The sequence below is a fragment of the Podarcis vaucheri genome (genome assembly GCF_965113315.1).
Source record: "Podarcis vaucheri genome assembly, chromosome: 3".
In the NCBI taxonomy this organism is placed as follows: Eukaryota; Metazoa; Chordata; class Lepidosauria; order Squamata; family Lacertidae; genus Podarcis; species Podarcis vaucheri.
The window spans coordinates 84,208,176-84,229,020 of record NC_138761.1 but is presented as its reverse complement, the minus strand read 5'-3'; the positions used below and the strand labels follow the sequence as shown (position 1 = coordinate 84,229,020).

At 39.1% G+C, this 20,845-nt stretch overlaps 1 protein-coding gene and 1 long non-coding RNA gene across 4 annotated transcripts in view; one reads left to right on the top strand and one right to left on the bottom strand.

Moving 5' to 3' along the window:
* LOC309529168 overlaps nt 1–11,309 on the top strand; it is a 44,016-nt gene extending 32,707 nt beyond the window's left edge. Inside the window, exons 3-4 of one of the 2 annotated variants that reach the window (XR_014218105.1) lie at nt 4,836–4,921; nt 10,658–11,309. This is a non-coding gene — a long non-coding RNA (uncharacterized lncRNA). The remainder of the gene's footprint in view (nt 1–4,835; nt 4,922–10,657) is intronic. The other variant, XR_014218104.1, reaches the window with a different exon arrangement.
* The window catches only part of UBE3D (ubiquitin protein ligase E3D), a 56,075-nt gene that overhangs the window by 5,827 nt on the left and 29,403 nt on the right, over nt 1–20,845 (bottom strand). The window contains exon 9 of one of the 2 annotated variants that reach the window (XM_082216954.1): nt 14,183–14,321. The exons of the other annotated variant lie outside the window; for it this stretch is intronic. Within the exon in view, the coding sequence (XP_082073080.1) occupies nt 14,183–14,321 (139 nt within the window). The remainder of the gene's footprint in view (nt 1–14,182; nt 14,322–20,845) is intronic. 2 annotated transcript variants of the gene reach the window in all.

Sequence of the window (20,845 nt, the reverse complement as noted above, 5' to 3'; positions counted from 1 at the left end):
AGAATGTAAGAGATTGGAGAGGGGTTCACATTACTGATTTCTTTTGCCTTTCAAAACACAAATCCTTCCATAGCAGTTCACAGCAATCATACAGTGAAAAATCAAATATTAAAACACAGGACAAAAATCACATGTGCAGAAATCAGAATTTCTTCATAAAAGGCCTGGTGAAAGAGGAAAGTATTTAGTGCCCTTTGAAAAGTAGCCAAGGAGGAGGCAAGATGATAGAGCTTGCCAGTAAAGGAGTTCCACCACTAAATAAAGTATTGCCCTTGATCCACTCCTGTCTGATCCTACTGGGGCCGATGTCAAGGGTCAGGTAGGATCATTAGGAAATGCATATGATGCACCCCACTTTAAATTCCATACTGTCTGCCATTAAGAAAGCAATTTTAACTGAACTGCACCTTAACTAACCAATAAGGTAGACCAGGGAACGGAACCGGTGACCCTTTAGATGTTGCTAGACTACAACTCCCACCAGCTAAGGATCCCCTAGCATGTACTCTAGTTCCAGCAGGAGGGCTGGGACAGACCTCTCCCTCAGAACTTCAGAGAGCTGCTGTTGCTGATCAAAGTCAGCAGAACTGGGTGGTATCAGTAATCCAATTCAGCGTAAGACCACATCATACAACATTTTTTTTTATTTTTCAAAGTTAAGTCTATGGGTTAAGACACCCTCACTTTTATTACCCTTGGCAGCTGATATGAGGTAAAAGGCGAAATGGAGAATGGTATTCCTTTGAAGATCAATAGTTGCACGTGTTTACTTTAAGCTGCCTCTTTTGCTAATGCCAACGTAAGCATGCCAAGACATGGCCAGAAGGAAAGCAAAGACAAAACACACATTGCTGCTGACTTTAATTCTTAAATAGGGTGACAGGAAGCCTTTCAAAAATATGTTACCGAATTCTTAAGGTGGACACTATTACTTTAAAGCAGAGATTGGGGGGAGGGGCTTTTCCTGCCTTTCTGTCCCATGGTCTGACTCTTAGATACATTTTAAATTTTTGTTTCTTTAATAAAACAAAATTTTACATTTTAATATATTTTGTCAAAATGCGGTATTTTCCCAAAGAGGCATGCTATTTCTGATACAATCAGTTAAGAGACCTAAGAACAATACAATAAGCAAACTAAAAAATAACAGAAATTCTGCAGGGTGAGGAACTATGGTATTTTGAATAAGCACCCAAATAATATCCAAATGTGGTTATCATCTAACTACGATGTTAGGAGTGTCCTACTCTTGTGTAGGACCCTGGCAGAGACACATGCCCGACTGGCATGTTCTCTCCCTCCTGGTCGTTCGACCAAGCTTTCTTCGACCCGAACATCACAGTGACTGATACCAAGAAGCATCAGCACACTTAGGGATCCGCAGAGTGTTCACAGTTTGCATAACAGAACTCAGTAGCACAGCATTTTGTCTAATCTACTTTTATTTACATACAATACACTCGGAGCATTCTGACTTTGCTCCTTCCTCTTTCTCATCAGACAGCAAAGAGAGAAAACAAAGGACAATAATCCCACTTCACGGAATACAGTAATACCAAAACATCCTGTCTCCATCACTTCCCATACTGTGGAATGAAAACATACACCATCATGTGAAAGACAACAATCTCATGACTGCAAACATGGAGCAGGAATCCTAACAGTTTTCAATGTGCAATTCACTAGTGACAGGATTTCCATATTCACCTACTGTTTTGTCCTGTCTGAATAGACTGTGCAATAATTTATTTCTCCAGGTGTCGAAAAGGTGTATTATTGATGGAAAGGAATACTGGATAGTCCTGGACATGAAAACAGCACTAAGAGAACTGCAATATTTGCCTTGAAACTGAACCTGTGTGCATTAACAAAAGCACCACTTGCTTAAAGCTTTTAAATTGTGGGGGGGCAATCGATTTATTAAAAACAGGCATTTGATGGCCATGTAAAAACTCCAGTTTATTCTGAGCATGTGTATATTATTTATCCCTTGCAGTCATATTATAAACAGTTCATCCTGTGTTGTTGTCAGATTATGAGTGACAAAGACCTATAAGGGATTGTATACAAGCCTATCCAGATCTGGCCTTACCACAAAGCAATGCCATGCAGCCGTGTTATAGAGGGGCATAATTTTCCTGCTGCCACTTTTCATTTGTGCACCATGAAAACAAACAAATAGAGAAACAGTGTGAGAGTGTCACTAGGACTTTTCACCAAGGGTACAACCATGTCTAAGTCTGGCCACTGGGGTTGTGTCTAATAACACTGCCAGTGATCTAGAATAAGAGAGAGAGAGAGAGAGAGAGAGAGAGAGAGAGAGACTCCAACAAAAATTCCATATTGCCTTTTGCAGTAAGGCAATTACCACAAATATCTGCATGCCTCAGCTAATGAAGCAAACGTAGCGGCACATATGTTCCATATGAAGCAATTTAAACCACAGCGCACACACAAAAAGGAAAGATAATGCCTCAGTGTGTGTGTGTGTGTGTGTGTGTGCGTGTGTGTGTGTGTGTGTGTGTGTGTGTGTGTGTGTGAGAGAGAGAGAGAGAGAGAGAGAGAGAGCGCACACACTTAAACAGATTGGAAAGACAAAATTAACTAATACTCCACTGGGTCTCCCCCAGTTGCCAGCTCGCCAGCTTTTCATTCTGCTGCTGCCTTCTGTTTTGGTTGCCCTAGAAACAGAACAGTTCCGCCTTTCAACAAAAGCAAAAGGTAGTACTTTGGCTTCTGCCATAGTGATCCAACAGGATTGGCTGTCATGGAACAGCAGCAGAAAGCATCAAGTCAGGGGTGGGCAAACTCTGGCCCTCCAGGTGTTGTTGAACCATAATTCCCTCCGCCTTGGGGATTGACCACGCTCTCTTTCCACATCAGGACTGGTTAGTCACCTGCACTAACTATTCCCCAGAAGGCATCAATCTGTCCCCTGGAGTGCTTGTGACATGAAATCAACAAACTAGCAGCAACCAACTTTGCAGGTCAAATTCAAGGTGCTAGCTTTAACCTTATAAAGCTTTATGTGGTTCAGGACCCCATTGACTAATTGAGTTTCTTTGCCCATATGAACCTACCCAGACCCTCAGGTCATCTTCAAATGCTCTTATTTAATTATGCTCTCTGTGGGAGGTGCAGAAAGAGGCTGTACAAGGACCTTTTCTTTTTTTATATAATTTATAATTTTCATTTATATACATTACAATTATTCAATGATAATTTTAACGATCCTGACTTCGACTCCCTTCCCTTTCTTCAGTACTTTACATTTATTTTTGTCCTCTCCTTCATACTCTAAATTGTCTTATTCTTTTATCCATCTATTCTCATATATATATCATATAAAAACCTGCAGTTTCAAAAATATATAACAATCCTGCCAATATCTTGATCTGCTTACAGTTTATTTGTAAATACTCAATAAACCATTTCTATTCCTTTCTAAAAAGTTTATTATCTTTATTTTTTACCCTTCTGGTACGTTTTGCCATTTCTGCATACTCCATTAGTTTCAGTAACCATTATTATCTCACTGCGACCTCTTCTTCCATTTTTGGGCAAGTAACATTTTTGCAGTTATGGGCACATACATAAATAAATTTCTATTTAGGTAGTTCTGATTCCATAATTCCTAAGATAAAAGCTTCTGGGTTTTTTTTATGAATCTTAAGCATTTTTTTCAATTCATTATATATCATTTCCCAGTAAGCTTTAACCTTATTGCAAGACCACCACATATGGAAAAGATACCTCTTTTCTCTTTACATTTCCAACACTTATTCAATTTTGATTTATACATTTTTGCCAATCTACTAGGTGTTGGGTATCATCTATATAACATTTTCATATAATTTTCTCTTAAACCATAACATGCTGTAAATTTTATATCCATATTCCATAATTGTTCCTATGCTTCCATTTCTATGTTATGACCAATATCTATTGCCCAGTGTATCACTGAATATTTCACTTGTTCATCCTTTGTCTCCCATTCCAATAACATCTTATACATTTTAGATATCACTTCAACATTACAGTTTAACAGGTCTCTCTCTAGTTGTGATAGTTGTTCCTCCAACATCCACTTTGTATCCTTTTTAAATACTTCATTCAAATGATGCTATTGTAACCATGTTGTTAACATCCCTGATAAATCCTTAAACTCTTTTAATTTAAATTCTCCACCCTCCTCTCTCAGCAAATTTCTATAAGTCGTTCAACTTTCCATCATATTTTTCTTTTTCACCGCTATGGCTTCCAAAGGTAAAAACCAAAGTGGTGTTTTAGTCTCCAATAAGTTTTTATATTTATCCCATATTCTATACAATTTTTCCCAATTATATGGTTTGTGAAACCTTTATTTACTTTTACCTTTTCATAACACAAATAAGCATGCCAGCCAAAAAATATTATCTTGACCTTCCAAATCTAAAATATACAAATTCTTTTCTGCAGTAGCACTCTGCTTTCAGAACATTCTCCCCAGTGAAGCGCACCTGACTTCAAGTCTCACATATTTTCAGCATCAGGTTAATACTTTTTTATACACCTAGATATTTGAATGTTGGTATTGTTCACACCATGGATGCAATTTAGCTGCTTGTTGTTTTATGGCAATCACTCTTGAAACTCTTATGGCAAGAAATGTGTAAGTTTCTGTGCTTCTAGTGTGTAAAACTGAAAAGACCTCTTGAACTTATCCTGCATTAGCCTTGGGAAACGCTGCCCTTTAAAAACTACCTATAATTAGCAAGAGTTGGGAAGACAAATATAGATGCTGAAGAGGTGAGGCATTAGCAGTCAAAGATTAATTAATACTCATTCTATTACAGCTACCTACGCCAAGAGACTTTGGAACTCATCCTTAAGCTTGTCCTGTCACAAAAGGATAGAAAAACCATTTTTCATGTTTGCTCAAGTAGGTCACACAAAATATTTCCAAAAAAACTAGGGGGGAAGAGCAGCTTTTAGGGATAAATTGTCCTCATTTATTAAAGCAAGACATTGTGTGTTGGTTTTTAAATACTTTTCTGATCCCGTTTCTGCCACAACCACCATACAAACAACACTGCTCTTGCCACCTGTGGAAATTATACCAGAACCCACCGGTGGAAATGAGACCAGAACCCTTTTTTACTTCCCCTCCCCATACAACACCGAAGCAGGCTGGGTGTCTGTGTAACAACAGCATGTTTACTTGGAAATATTTCCATGCAATTTGTTTTTACATATAAATACTAAGTCCGGATAGAGAATAAAAGTTGATTTTCTCCTCCCCTGCTATAGACTTGACATCAGTGGGATTGTAAAATACAATTTCTTCCTATTTAGTTAGAACCTCTAAAGAATTTAGTTAATACAAGAAGATAATTAATTAAGGGAGAGGAAAAACTCACTAATTACAGTATACCATGGGTCAGCTTTTAGGGCAATTAGAAGTAACCTAAGTAGAAGCTCAGTAAATATTGAGAGAATTGTAAATATTGGTGGGTAAATTATATAACAAATTTATGCATTTACAGTTGATAGAAATGCAATCAGAAGTTTGCTATACGCTATTACATCCAACATCACCAAGAAGCGCAAAGCATAAAGAATGTACAAGTAGTTAGATATGTATCATTTAGTTTGCATTTATGTTCTAACAGATTTACATTTCCAATAAAAACATTGTGAGGGGATACACAAACACACACACAGACCTTTAGCAGCAGGAATGAAATTAAATTAGTTCATTGCTAGAAGCATGAACCATTAATGAAATGTAACTGGAGAACTTTCTCCAGTATTTATTCAGTGTAATTAAATTCTTTTATTCAAAATCTATACTTAGCCAAGCATAAAATATTGCACCATCATAATAACTTCACAGTGTAATCAAGAACTGAACTATAAGCATCTCATTCCTTTTCATAGCATCTGAAGGCTTTAAATCACTAACACTGTTTGAAGTATAATCAAAAGGAAAGATGAAAAAGAACCTGCTCTAACCAGCTACTATAGTTCCTAATTCATTTTTATTTCTTTTTAAGAAAGCCATCAGAGGCTAGTCTTCACTAGCCAGTCTTGAGAAGTCTGGAAGTTTAATGCCTTTACTCAAAGGCTGTTAACAATAAACTTCATGCGACCACCTACTGCCCCCTGGAGTACCTAAAAGTGAGAAATGGGAACAATCAGTCTGCTGTGGTGTTCCAGGTAGGAGTTCCAGGAAGAAGCTACAGCTCACATGTATGGCATTCATAAGGGCCTCAAGCTCAAACTCTGTAATTTCCAGTTTAAAAGGAAATCAAATGACAAGACCAGCACAGACCTGAGGCCCAAGATAACAGAGTAGACAGTTGAAGACAAGGGGTGTTCTAATACAGTACAGTATAGAGAAATGGAAGGGTGACTCTATAATTAAAGCATCAAGCATTTTTGGTTAAAACCACAACACGTCTATTCCTAAAATGTGCAAAGCCAGGAAAAGCTGTCTTAATTTTAATGGCATTAAATGTTGCAGACATTTGTCTAAAGCAGTGTTGTTTCTCAACCTTTTATTGACCGTACCCCCACCATCCTACCGGTAGAAAGGTAGCTATTTAAATGTTTTGTCTGTAAACAGAACATGTTTTACTTATAATTAATACAAAATACAATTACCTAAAAAATTATAGATGGGTAGCCGTGTTGGTCTGCCATAGTCAAAATAAAAAAATTCCTTCCTGTAGCACCTTAAAGACCAACTAAGTTAGTTCTTGGTATAAGCTTTCGTGTGCATGCACACTTGTATGCTGAAGAAGTGTATCTGAAGAAGTGTGCATGCACACGAAAGCTTATACCAAGAACTAACTTAGTTGGTCTTTAAGGTGCTACAGGAAGGAATTTTTTTATTTTGACTAAAAAATTATGCTTTGTATTTCTCGATCAATGTGACACTTGTGCTTGATGACCAGAAACAAGCTTTTTTATATCTGGTTCTATTGCTGTGAGGGATAACTGAAGACCACCTCTGTCCATTCAGTTAAGGCAATTCCATGTTAGGCTGAGTAAATAATTCACACGACTGAAACCTGATTCTATTGAATATGAAGTAGAAAATGCCATGAAAAACAATTTTGCTTTATTCCAAAGCTGTGGAAACTTTTTAATATTCTGTTTTCTTTTCTCGGTCACTTCTCTGTTTTCTTCACTTCTCGCTTCCCTCTGTGGCCCCCTAGTCTCGTGCTGTGGCCCCCCATTTACACTATTTTCATCTTCGCCCCCCCCTGGAATATCCTGCCCCCCCCAGAGGGCCATATGGCTCCCAGTTGAGAATCGCTGGTCTAAAGAGCCAGGCATGCAGTGAGAATCAAGCCTAACTCTGAACTTTTTTTTTTAGAGTTACAAAACATGAACCAGTGTGGTGTAGTGGTTAAGAGTGGTAGTCTTGTAATCTGGTGAACCGGGTTCGTGTCTCCGCTCCTCCACATGCAGCTGCTGGGTGACCTTGGGCCAGTCACACTTCTTTGAAGTCTCTCAGTCTCACTCACCTCACAGAGTGTTTGTTGTGGGGGAGGAAGGGAAAGGAGAATGTTAGCCGCTTTGAGACTCCTTAGGGTAGTGATAAAGCGGGATATCAAATTCAAATCCAAACTTCACAGATGATTTTTTTTTTATGCATACAAAAGGATCTAGCACTAAGATAAAAACATATTTCTTAAACTAATAATTCTAAAGAGGATGCTAACTATAATTCTTTAGAATAAGATATACATCTCCTAATGAGATATATCCCCAGGGCACCCAAGAAGAAGCAGACACCTGCAATTAATTGAAGGTGTCAGTAGCTACCACTTTGCTGGGAGGAAATACAGCTGAAAGTGCATTTACTAACCATGGCTATAAAAAATGACTTGAAACAGCAGCGTTTTGGGGTTTTTTTTAGCCTGTTCAGCAGGACTCTTTACCAAAACTTTCAAAGTACATTATTTCACAAATTTAAACAGAAAAGGGGACCATATTATTTCTCCAGGCTTCTCTTTTCCATATAGGAAGAAGAAATGCCAACAACCGATGTGAGCATTTCTTCTTTAAAAAACGCGAACTTAAAACAGAAGTTACAGCATTTATCTGTCTGGTGTATTACCATGTGTCACATTATGAGAAACCTCCTTGATAAGATAACTCTACAATCCTTCAAATAGAAGAACTGCAAATGGCAAAGTGTCACTCTGGTAAACCAACTAGAGGAGGATGAAAAGAAACAAAAGCGTGTATTTCAATACTAGCTATTCTTAGGACTCAAACTACATGTTATAGAGTTCTGTGTTTTTCCTTATTCTTCTGCATTTTTAAAAAATGCACCCCAAGAAAAGCTGATTAATCCTTTCCCCTCTGATCGTTTTCACACCTTAAACCACTGTCCATACTGCTTTTTCACTTGCACATGTGGAGGTGGTGGGGCAGATAGTAAGCTGCCGTATCCCGAGTCAGACCACAGGTCTATCTATCAAGGTCAGTACAGTCCACAGTAAATGACAGTGGTTCTCCAGAATTTTATGAAATATACAGTTTGAGCTCCACACAGAAAAGTTTAGAATTTGAAGAAAAATAGCTGCACCTAGTAACCTAATAATTCTGTTGCAAAATTGATGCTCTTCCAAGGTTACTGAATGGGGATGCCCTTTTGAGGACCAAAAGATAGGACAGAATAGTTTCATAGATTAACAAAACAAGATGCAGCAACAGCAGTGCCTCCTCCAAATGAATTCTGATTGGGCAAGTGGTTACTCAGAACCAAGAGTCCATGGCAACTTTGGGGCTGCAATTCTCCCCCTTTATTCCATTTGAAAGCCTAAGGCAGTTGTGGTGGGGCCTGCTCAGCTACTGCACTCAATATGGCCCCACAGAACCTGCCAACGTACTTCTAGCAAGGTGGTGAGACCTCTCTCTTCTCTATAGTGAGCACACTTAATCCCATGGATGCTTTATGTCATTATGTCTCTGGGCCTAATCAGCCCATTATCAGGGGATAATTAGTTTAAAAAAGGATAGCTTGATTGGAACGTGACACAATCACACTATCAATAGGATGAAATGAAGGGCTTTGATTTCAGAGTGCAGACAACTACTATGGATTTGGCTGAAGGCCTCTTGAAAGGAAGGCCGCAACACACTCAAAAACACCTCTCACACTTCAATTGGCAAATACAAGACAAGCTTAATAACTTCTCTTCTCCACTCTAGTACACTTCATCACATCCAAATTGCTTTTCTGTTTCACAACCACATCTTGTAATGGGCTGCGAGCCCCGGTAATTTTGTACATTTCTTCTCTGAATGAATGTCAGTGCCACTCGGTTTTCCTACCACCAGATTATCATCATTTGAATGGGATGCTGAGCAAGTCTGGTGATAAAGTAAAGGATTTTCATATGCTGAATGTAACTTTCCAATTAGGTCATGCCCTCTCTTTTGAAATACCAAGCATCTTCAACAGTATTTGCCCAGCTATGAAAACAAAGCCAGAGTTCAGTAAGATTGCATCCTTGTACATCAGATACATTTTATTACAGTGTCTACTTTGTTTAATTTGATCAGGGCTGGTTAGCCTGTGTCTCCCCAGATGTTGCTGATCTAGGACTTCCATCAATCCCAGCATGGCCAACAGCCACGGTGGATTAAAGTTGTGGTTCAGCAACTTCTAGTGGGCCATATGTTAGCCAGCCCTGCTTAAAAAGCAAGTGATGGATAATTACTAACATGCATATTATTCCTTTAAAACATTTTACTCTTGAGAGCTGCAAATTTCATAAAACAATTTCTCATGTCACAGCACTTTTTTGTGGAACTTCTCTCCAGTTCAAGCTAGCCTTGGCATCCCTAGTCACTCACCTCAAAGCACCCTTAACATAAATCCTAGTAATGACAGAAGTGCTGTCTGCATATGCTTGAGGCACTGGCCCCAATCTGAAGTATTTTGTGTATAGAGTAAATCTTCCCAAATCTCCACTTCACCAACAATCAGGGCAAGTTATTTCTGTGAATATTGTTCACCTTTTGAGTGGTTATAGGAGAAGATGACTGGATTCTTCTTCTCCCCGCCCCCAACTGGTGATCAGTTCTGTCAGAAATGACAATGCTGAGGGCCCTTCTTTTCCATCTGAAATGCTGGCTTCCACACTCATGGGATCACTTTCAACTGATGTGACTTGCGACACAGGACGCACGTCCAAACCTAACTTGATGCCACTGGCTGTCTTCCTTACTGAATATATTAAGTACATTTGGAAAAACAGGGTAGTGAGCAAAGTCCTGTTAAAACTAGCCACCCAAAACTCTCTGCACATAGTGGGGTTAATTTTTTAAAAAAAAAATCTGGTACTTTACAACTGGATAGTTCTTCCTCCCAGTTACAGGTGAAATACCACCACTATCCATGACCACTATTAATTTTTTAAGAGTTATAAATCACTATTCTGTTCAAAATGAACAGAAACCTACAAGTTCTATTAACCAGCCCCATATACATTTAATAAGCTGTTCGGTGTAAGCTAATGGTTCAAGAGAATTGAGCTTCTGGCACAAAACTGAGCTTCTGGTACAAAAGTGATTACAGAGAGACGCACTTCCAAGGTACAAGCAATCTCTGCTGGTGATTTGCTAACATTATCTTGGCTCTTCTTATCTCTAGGAACACAGGAAGTAACAGAAACAAAACCCAAGCCACACAACTACTTAAGATACTGAATCTTTATGATGATACATTATGCCATTTACCACATTTCTCTCAGAGCTGCTGTTGTGAAAAGGCAAGTATTTTGCTTTAATATCCACCAGACATCCATTCTGAAGGTTGCAAAGTAAAACAAGGATTGCTGGAATTAAGTAGACCATAGTTTTGTTTTATGGGTGCCTGAAACTGGGGGTGGGGAGAGAGAGAGAAGAGGAGGAGATCTTGTTCTAAAAACTATTTTTGTCACTCTTTAAAGCTAGCAAGGCTCAGAACTTACATGTGCATAAGCTCAGTCAAGTGACAAATATGAAGCCAATGTTGTCCAAAGGTCAACTTTCACTTTATATATTAGATTACAGCAAGCCATGTTGTTGCCAGAGGGTTTAATTCTAAGTGTGGGGTACTGGATTTTACTTTTAAAGACACATAAATACAGTGGTACCTCCGGTTGCGAACGGGATCCATTCCAGAAGTCCGGCCGCATCCCGAGGAATTCACAACCGGAGCACCACTTCTGCACATGTGTGTGGCGCGTAGAGCGCTTCTGCACATGTGCACATGGTGAAACATGGAAAAATACTTCCGGGTTTGCCACGTTCGCATCCTGAAAGGTACGCAGCTAGAGGAGTGCGTATCTAGAGGTACCACTATATAGAGTTTCATGAATTTATACGCTGCTTTTCTACTTTCCCAGTTTTCAAAGTGACTCACAACGTAAGATAGTAAAATGGAACAATAAAACGTTTATAAGAAGGTTGTAAAAATAATTCATTCCTGAAACAGAAAACTGAGGTAGATTAAAACAAGAGAGAGTAAAGAGTAATAACCAGCATTGATACAATGAATTATCTGCTAAAAACTTGTTGAATAAATACATTTCAGCCTAGCACCTGAGACACCAGTGCTGGTGCCACCCTAACTTCTTGGGGAAGAATGTTCCAAAGAAAATCACTATCTCTGAGAAGGCCCTCTTTGCCAGATGCCATCGTCCTTGTCCCTGATGGTGAGGGCATTTGGGAAAAGTCTTCTCAGATCTTACAAACCCAGCCTCCACACATGCAACCTCCACATCAACACAAAGGGTATTTCTCTACTGGTATAATAGAATACCCAGTCATATGTGTAGAATGAAGATAAACACTGAAGTTGGTAAGCACTTTGCACGCGCATGATCCACTGAAGTAAAAGAGGCTAATCATGGCAGGGCACACTGAGGATCACGACTTGTGATGTTTAACACCACGTTGGAAGGAGAGTGATCAACAAAGGCATACTGATGATGTTGACCCTCATTGGGGTTTTGGCTTATTATTACACTATTTTCATAATGAATGCATGGTTTTATTCTATTTTATTTTAACATGCAATTTTAAGATGCATATGTGTTTTAAAATCGCTGGCTGGTTTGTATTTTTATTTTGATACAATTTTGTGGTGACTTGCTTTTAATACTTTTATTTTATGAATATTTTCAATGAGTATGTTATATTGTTTGGTGTAAACTGTTTTGAGTTTGTTGGTTTTTTGTTGGTTTAACAGTACATAAATCTTGTTAAATGAAATATTTTATATTTCTGTTTATATTATATGTTGTTTTGTAAGTCACCCTGTGCTCTTATCTGGAGGAAGGATGGAGCATAAAAATTTAAATACTCCACACTGAAGGTTAGAGATTATATAACCTAGGGGTGTGTGTGTGTGTGTGTGAGAGAGAGAGAGAGAGAGAGAGAGAGAGAGAGAGATTTTTTCTGCTTCTTGTCAAGCAGTAGTCTGAACAAGCTTTACTGGGGCTGGAACTTAAGACTGGATTTCTCAAATAGTGGATCTTGGATTTCTTCCCTCATTAGAAATTTCTGTGGTACTGAAGGCTCTGACATCAACTGGCTGAGCAGATTTGGTGGCACAGAATGTTTGTGAACATTCAAAGTACTCAGGAAACAAAAGCATCATGATATTTCTGCAGTCCTTTACTGTGCAAAAAGGCCAATTTGAGATTACAACTTCCCTAGGGAAGCGAATGACTTTGGGGGGCAGGCTAAGAACTTGAAAAGGGACACTAAAGAGCACTGAGTAAAGAGATACGCTGAAGGGAAGATACAAAGTAGGTAGCATAGCAGGAATCAGGTCTGAAAACCAGGAACAATGGAAGGAGAAGGAAAAGTAAGCTTGAGGAAAAAAGGAATAGACAAATGAAGGTGCTACTAAGTGAAGGGATGGTAGGGGCTGAATCACAAATATAGTTGTACCTTTCTGTTTTCGAAACAGCCTAGTTATTGAACCTTTGGGCTTGCAAACTCAGAAGTGACTGTTCCAGTTTTTGAACGTTCTTTTGGAAGCCAAACGTTTGACGGGGCTTCCACAGCTTCTGATTGGCTGCAGAAGCTTTCTGCAGCCAATCCGAAGCTGCAGTTTGGAAGTCAAACACTTTGGAAGTTGAACGGACTTCTGGAAGGGATTCCGTTCAACTTCCAAGGTACAACTGTACCAGTTTGGACTTAATCTCTTGAATAAACTTGTACATTGATTGCTTCCCTAGTATACATAATGGTAGAGGGTGACTTGGAAATGTTTTTAAGAAAGAAAGATCTAGCTGTTTTTGAAATTTAAGGATGCCTCAAAAAACAGCATGACCGGGAGGGGGGCAATGTTTCAGGAATTAACTTTACAGAGGTTGCACCATTTGGATCCCAGCCACTTCCAACAGCATCTCCAAAATATGGCAGCTTTCAAAGAAAAGAAAAGCCCAGGGCTGTGAACAAAGTAAAAATAAGAAACTAACTGAAGACTGCAGTTAAGAGCAAGGGCTACAACTCAGAAGAGCATCTGCTTTGCACATATAAGAATCCAGGATCAATCCTTGGCATATCCAGGTAGGGGTGGAAATGTCCTCTCAGAACCCTGAAGAGCCATTGCTGGTCACTGTAAACAATACTGGCATAGAGGGATCAATGGTCTGACTCGTCATGATATCGCTTTCTGTGTATTAACTGGAAACAAGCAATATAGCAGGAGATAGCAGCAGGGACATGGCTCACAGTCACAGAAGAAAACACTATATCCAGATAAGGCCAGAAGAGGCCCCATTTTGCAGACATATCAATATAGGCACCAAAACTGATTATAACCACATAGCTTCTTAATGTCCAATAGAATAGGGAGACTTTATCTATGCTTGGAACAGTAAACACATTAATCTCAAATCAGATAAGTGACTCCATAAACTCACAATCAGTAAATGGATGTAGTTTTGGGTTTGTTTGTTTTTTGCATAGATGCCCTTGTAACAAACCAGTTTTCTACTTCATCCATATAAGTGAAACTAGGGGTTGCACAAACCATAATTATTTAACAAACCAGATTACCAAACAAGGATTAAACTAGCTTCATATTCAGGTTTGGTAACCTATGGTTTTCGACAATGGTCTGGATTCTATACTCTTCTTAACGTTAGGTACATTATGGGAAAGGCCATCATTTCTTTACCTGGAAAGAATTCATCCAGCGAAGGGAAGGTGGCAGCGAAGCATTACTCTGAGACAGTATCAGCAGCAATTCCAAGCAGGTTTTTGATGGAAATGTTAGAGAATGTACTCCCATATCACTTTCCCATGAATCAACTAGGCTGAAAAACAATCAGAAATTCAAAGTTCCAATAAATGGATACTGTACAGTACCTTTTGCTTACAAACATGCAAATATCATATCTGAAGTCCCATCAACTTTCATATGGGGATTCTGTAGGGCAGAGCTTTCTAAACTTTTCATGTTGGTGACACACTTTTTAAAGATACTGCGACACAGTAATTCAGTTTTAGTAGCAAACCCAAGGTTAAACTAACCCCTTTCCAGACCCAGGAGGAGCTTGGGGAGCATTCACGTGACAAACCTACACACTAACATGTCGTGACACACAGTTTTTCTAAAGCATTAAGAGAAGTTGGTCGCAGTTGCTTATTAATACCAAGTGAATGCAAAAAGTTACTTATTCAGGTCCAGAGCACAATGCAATCTACAACATTCTCAGCAGTGAGTCAGAGTGCATCTCATTAAAAGGAGACCCAAATAGCTCTCAGGGGGAAAAAATGGCTTTGCAAGTACTTGAAGGGGGTTTTCTTTCATTTTTAATTGCTCCGTTCACTGAACAACGGCCAGTCTATCGCACGTCAACCACAGCTTCATGAAATTCATATTCTAATGGACGACAGAAAGATGAGTAATAAACATAGATTACTCAGAATCACAGCCACTGCAAAGAGAAGCAAATGGAAAGCATTTGGATTATGAGGTTGAGATCTGAGCAACTGTGCAGTACCTAGAAGCAACACACAATTTAACAATGCACCTCACGCTTAGGACTGCCATAGAGTTTGTGGCAGTTGTATGAAACACTTCTGACTTCAAAGCAGCATTTGCTTGCATTTCTGTGAGGTACTTCAATAACCATGGATGAAAACATGAACATAAAACATCAAGCAGTTGGCACACTGATTGCTAGCAAGAACATTAGCTATGAAAAAAAACCATCCTTGGTTGAAATTTCCACTAAGCCACTGATTCTGTCAGTAAAGGTAAAGGGACCCCTGACCATTAGGTCCAGTCGTGGCCAAATCTGGGGTTGTGGCGCTCATCTCGCTTTATTGGCCGAGGGAGCCGGCGTACAGCTTCCGGGTCATGTGGCCAGCATGACTAAGCCACTTCTGGCGAACCAGAGCAGCGCACAGAAACACTGTTTACTTTCCCGCCAGAGCGGTACCTATTCATCTACTTGCACTTTGACATGCTTTTGAACTGCTAGGTAGGCAGGAGCTGGGATCGAGCAATGGGAGCTCACCCAGTCACCGGGATTCAAACCACTGACCTTCTGATCGGCAAGTCCTAGGCTCTGTGGTCATGAGCAAAATACTATTTCTCTATCTCAGACCCTGATCTGCAATGTGGACGTAAATATACTAGCATATCTTAAGGTAGGGTCACTAAAGAAATGTTATTAGACTGTGAAGTCCTTTTGAGAACATCTCAATATAAATAGCAGTACTTTATTCCTAGTATGCAAATAGCCTGATGCAAACGCTTCAGGATTATTTGGGGGGGCAGAGCGCAACTGACCAACCCATTCTTCTCAAACCTTGCCCACAGCATCTGCATGTGCCATAATCTCAAGCCACTGCACTGTCATAATGGAATGATCCTGGTGATAAATGTTAAAATGACAAGTAGCCTACTGTCATGTGAAGGGTCTGCTATGTGCAGAAAAAGGCAATCATATCTTCCTTTAGCCATGAAACAACTCTACCCCATAATCTTCTGGGGCCACAGAGAATTACAGCAACAACTGCTACTGAAGCAACTTCATTCTTCTGCCAACTGGATTCTCTAGCAGATCCTTAAATAAGTTCCATCTGCATTTGAATTATTTTATGGATGTGTCTTTTAGCACATTTTTCTGCTTCTGCTATTTTAATGCCAATGTTTGGAACTTTTTTCCATTTGCATTTTTATTGTATTTTGCTACTGCATAGGTAGCCTCCCTTGACAGGAAGGATATAAGTCTATAAAATAATAGCAATACTTCAAAGTGTGCCAGTTATATGAGTTTATATGTTGGGAGCATTTGACTGAAGTTTAGTCACTAACCCATGCCTGTTCTTTTGTGTTTCTTACAGTCTGGCAGCCTGCCCTAAATATACAATTCCCTACAGAGTGATATAGGATTTTTTAAAAAGTATCTTTCAATAGCAGCTCACTGCACTGCCTTTCAAAGGATGCAGTATGAAAACATTGATGAATAGGATCCCATTATAGGAGATGTGTTGTGGATTTGTTTTTGGAGGGTGGGCTTAAGCACGACACAACAGCCATGGCTGAAAATAAGCTAACACTGACTTTATAAAATTCACCTCTCCTGGAAAAGCTTGTAGCCTAAAGGGATTTCTAACAACTGTGCAGTATTATGGATCTTTTTCTTCTTTGCCTGCTACCTGAACCCTTCAACTTGAAGAATTATTTATGGTTGCATGGTCTTTCAGATGAAATCTGCCCAAGTTAGCAACCAAAAATTTAAGGTAGCCATATTGGTTTATTAGAAGAAAACCCCAAAGAAACAACTGTCACAATATAGTACTTCACCAGAACTGTTTTTCTGGCTGGATGTTAAGCAGGCACACAAAACAAACCAACAAAAAGGTGGTCGGGGGTGGGGAGTGTGCAGGATGAAAGTTTCACACAGTCTGGAGCAGGCGCTATGAAGACTTATCAAAGAAATCCTATACAAGTCTACACAGAAGGAAGTCTGTTTGAGTTCAATAGAGCTTATTCCCAGGTGCTATACTGTGGCAGCTATAACAAGCTAGATCTAGGGTCTCCCACCAAGGCTCCCTGCCTGCACCTCTTTTTAATTGAGGATTGTTGGTTTAGTAGGACAATGGGGGTTGCCTGATTTTTATCTGTTATTACGGCAGCAGGTTTCATATGGTGTATTTCAGAGGTACATCTGAACATCACTAATTTTTATTTTTATTGAAATGGACATTTTGTGAGGCCCACAACAACTTTTGTTTTCCAAATGTGCCTCCCAAAAATGGTTGGGGAATTATTGGATTACATCTTGCCAAGTAAAAAAAAACAATGCAAGTTTCATAATGAGTTACTGAGATAAAGGGCTTGCTCCCATCAGGAAGTACTTAGATACATTAACAAAGCTGGATATTAATTTTAGTTGCATAATTAGTTTCTTTCTATTTTTTTTTAATAGATTGGTTCATATCCAGACTGAATAAGGCTCTGGGGAACATGGGATCATGCTTGTGACATTTTTGTTTTCATTTGATTCCAAAATTTATAGGCCATCCTTCATCTGATTAGGGTCACATGTTACTTTATAATACAGTAATAAGAATACTATTCATGAAACATTAAATAGAACCAGGAGTTTACAGCTCTTTATATGCATTCAGCAGATACCTTTATTAGGACCAGCTAATGTTATTACCCAATTGTCACTTTTCTATGCTAATCAAGGCTGGTGTACTTATTTTCAATAAATTCTAGAATACATTCCTTGCTATTTCAGTAGCTTCTATATAGCATACAAAAAGCATAAACAGTCTTACTCTACTGTGACTGCTAATACATCCCAGTGAGGAATATCTTCATACAGTGGTGCCTCGCAAGACGAAATTAATTCGTTCCGCGAGTTTTTTCGTCTAGCAAATTTTTCGTCTTGCGAAGCACGGTGTCGGAAAAGTTTTGGAAAAGCTTCAAAAATCACCAAAAACTTCAAAAAAGGCTACCACACCGCGTTCTCTGAGTTGCTCCTCGAAGTCTAGTCACAACTGTATTAATGGTGTTAAGAAAAAGGAAACAAACTTGCAAAAAATGCAAGACGTTTTCGTCTTGCGAAGCAAGCCCATAGGGAAATTCATCTTGCGAAGCAGCTCAAAAACCGCAAAACCCTTTCGTCTAGCGAGTTTTTCGTCTTGCGAGGCATTCATCTTGCAGGGCACCACTGTATTAGCTTGGAAACTTTCTAAAGGGACATTATCTTCCACATAAAGAGATGAGAACACAATGCAGTTTAAAACCACAGTGAATACTGTGATTGCTCGATACCAACACATCACCAGTAGAGTTTGATATTGATAAGAGAACCTAAAATCCAGTCAAAGAATATATATTCAACTAAACCATGTAGTCATCTAATAATATTCCCATTATAAACCTTTTAATGAGGTAATGCTAGATACTTATATAGCTTTAAGATTTGGGTAGGTTAAATCTGTATAGTGAATACACAGTCTAGGGCAGTCTATTTGGATTTTATATAACTGTCATTTCTTTTAAATCATAGGAACTGACCTATGCCAGATCCATCAACCCCAATATTGTCCTTTCTGATCAAGAACTGCTCTGCATAGTTTCTGACAGAAATTGTTCTCTCCTTTTACTGGATCCTTTTTAAAAAACTGGAGGTGATGGGAACTGAACCTTTGCCTTATGTACGCAAAGCATGTTGTCTGCCACTGAAATACAGCCCTTCCCCTTTTATTTAAATAATAAATGTTATTTAGATGCACTACTTTTGGGAGATATGCACCACGTTGTACTCAAAATTTGGGTATAAATAATAAACCTATGGCAATGAATAGGCTACCAAGAAAATAGGAAAAGCCATAGAACAAGTGATTCAGTCTTCTGATCCCCACCTACCCAAGCTGCTTTTTCTTAAATGAAACTAACGAAAGTGAGATACATAAAGATGGTCTCTATTTTTTGTAATTCAATTAGAATCATAGAATCATAGAATCATAGAGTTGGAAGAGACCACAAGGGCCATCGAGTCCAACCCCCTGCCAACCCCCTCTTTTGAGCCATCTCGTTTCTAAAACAGATTCCTAATTCATTTAGGCTTTTCTTTGGTAAGATTATATATCTTCTGATAAAAACTCCATACCAGTTTGTGGTACCCATTGTTTAGAACGCATACAGTGGCTTGACATTCCAAAAGTAAAAGCAAGTCATGGTTTAGCGCTCCATGTCTTCTTTCACTAGCCATCTGTTCAAGACTTCTGTTGTTATGGTCCAGCTGGCTTCAGAGAGGCTATAACTAGGTCTCATCAATTAGCCCAAGTCATGGTTTACAAACCCACTTGCAAATCTAGGTTTGCTGGATGACCCAAAACCATGGTTTACCAATTCAAACTCATGCCAAAAAATACTTAAGCTTCCTTAACCATGGTTTGGAACAATGTTAGAGCTGCACCATAGAACGACCAGGAATGGATAGAAACCCGAAAGGTGTGGGTACACAGTCCTTTATACAGGGGCAGTAGGATAACAGATGTATTATTTTTAACCTTTCCTTAGAGAGAAAGAAAAATATATTCCTTTGTAGCTTTTCCCTTTTTTGGCAACTGCGTTAGATAGCCTTTTCAGAGCTTATCGTGATTCCAGCATTGCTTTCTTGAGTAGTAGTTGCTTGTTCAAATCCATTGTTGTATGCATCTAATGGGGACAGTTTTTCCTCAATGCGCATCACTTTTCACTTATCAGAACTCACTATTTCCTGGCGGGGGGGGGAAAGCAGTTTTCTCTTCTACAAACCTTCTAATCTAGAGAAATAGCCTTAGAAACCTGGGATATGTTGTCACAGTTAACATTTATCTTGGCAAAATACATTTAGCACAGAAGAAAACCTCCTGTACTTGATTCCCGATTCTCTCTGTCAAATCTTATTTATTTCTAAACAGTCTAGCCTCTGAAAAAGGAGCTTTACTCTACCTGGATAAACATAGTGAAGGAAACTTTTTTTTTGTCTTTAATAAGAACTTAAGACAAATAATCCCAAATCCCAAAGGGCCTTGTTAAAGTTGCCTCATAAAATTTTTACACTCGCATATGAGTTTGGAGAGGAAAAAATGTCAACCTAGCAGTTTGAGCTCACGCTGACTAATGTAGCCTTAGGGAAAATTCATGTGCCTAGCTATTTCAAATGGATGTAAAGCAGCCAATTATGATAAATCATTGCAGGCTGTGGCTAATGACACATTATTTTCAGACATAATAATCTCATTTTTAAGCAAACAAAATTACAAAGGCAATGTCCGACTATCAGGGAGCTTAGCCGTTTTACTTATGTAAATCGCAATCACATTTCTCTCATCTCTGAGGCAAATAAAACCTCAACAGAGTTTTCTAATATGGAGGGTATAAACTTCCCCCATCCTGCAACATTCAGCCCATTGCCCTTGGGTAACAAAATGCCAAAGGGCCAGTTTATATTTCAGTGGTTTAGCTGTTATGGACTGAACTACTTTGAGTTGTGGGAAGGGAGAGCACATGCTTTAATATTCACACATTCACACATACTCCTCTCCTTGCATGTTAAAAAACTAGCACCTCAAGAGATTTCAGCCTAGGCAGATTACTGCAATGTGTTGTACGTGGGGCTGCTGTTGAGCAGAATCTGGACGCTGCAGCTGGTTCAAAATGCAGAAGTCATGTCGCTAATTGCAACTGAGCACCCCAATCATATTATGCTGGTATCTTTGCTAACTACCAGTTTATTCTGGCGTTCAGTTCAAGTTGATGGTTTGGGCTTCAAAGCTATATGGTCTGAGACTAGGGCTTCTGAAGGGAGAAATGCTGCCT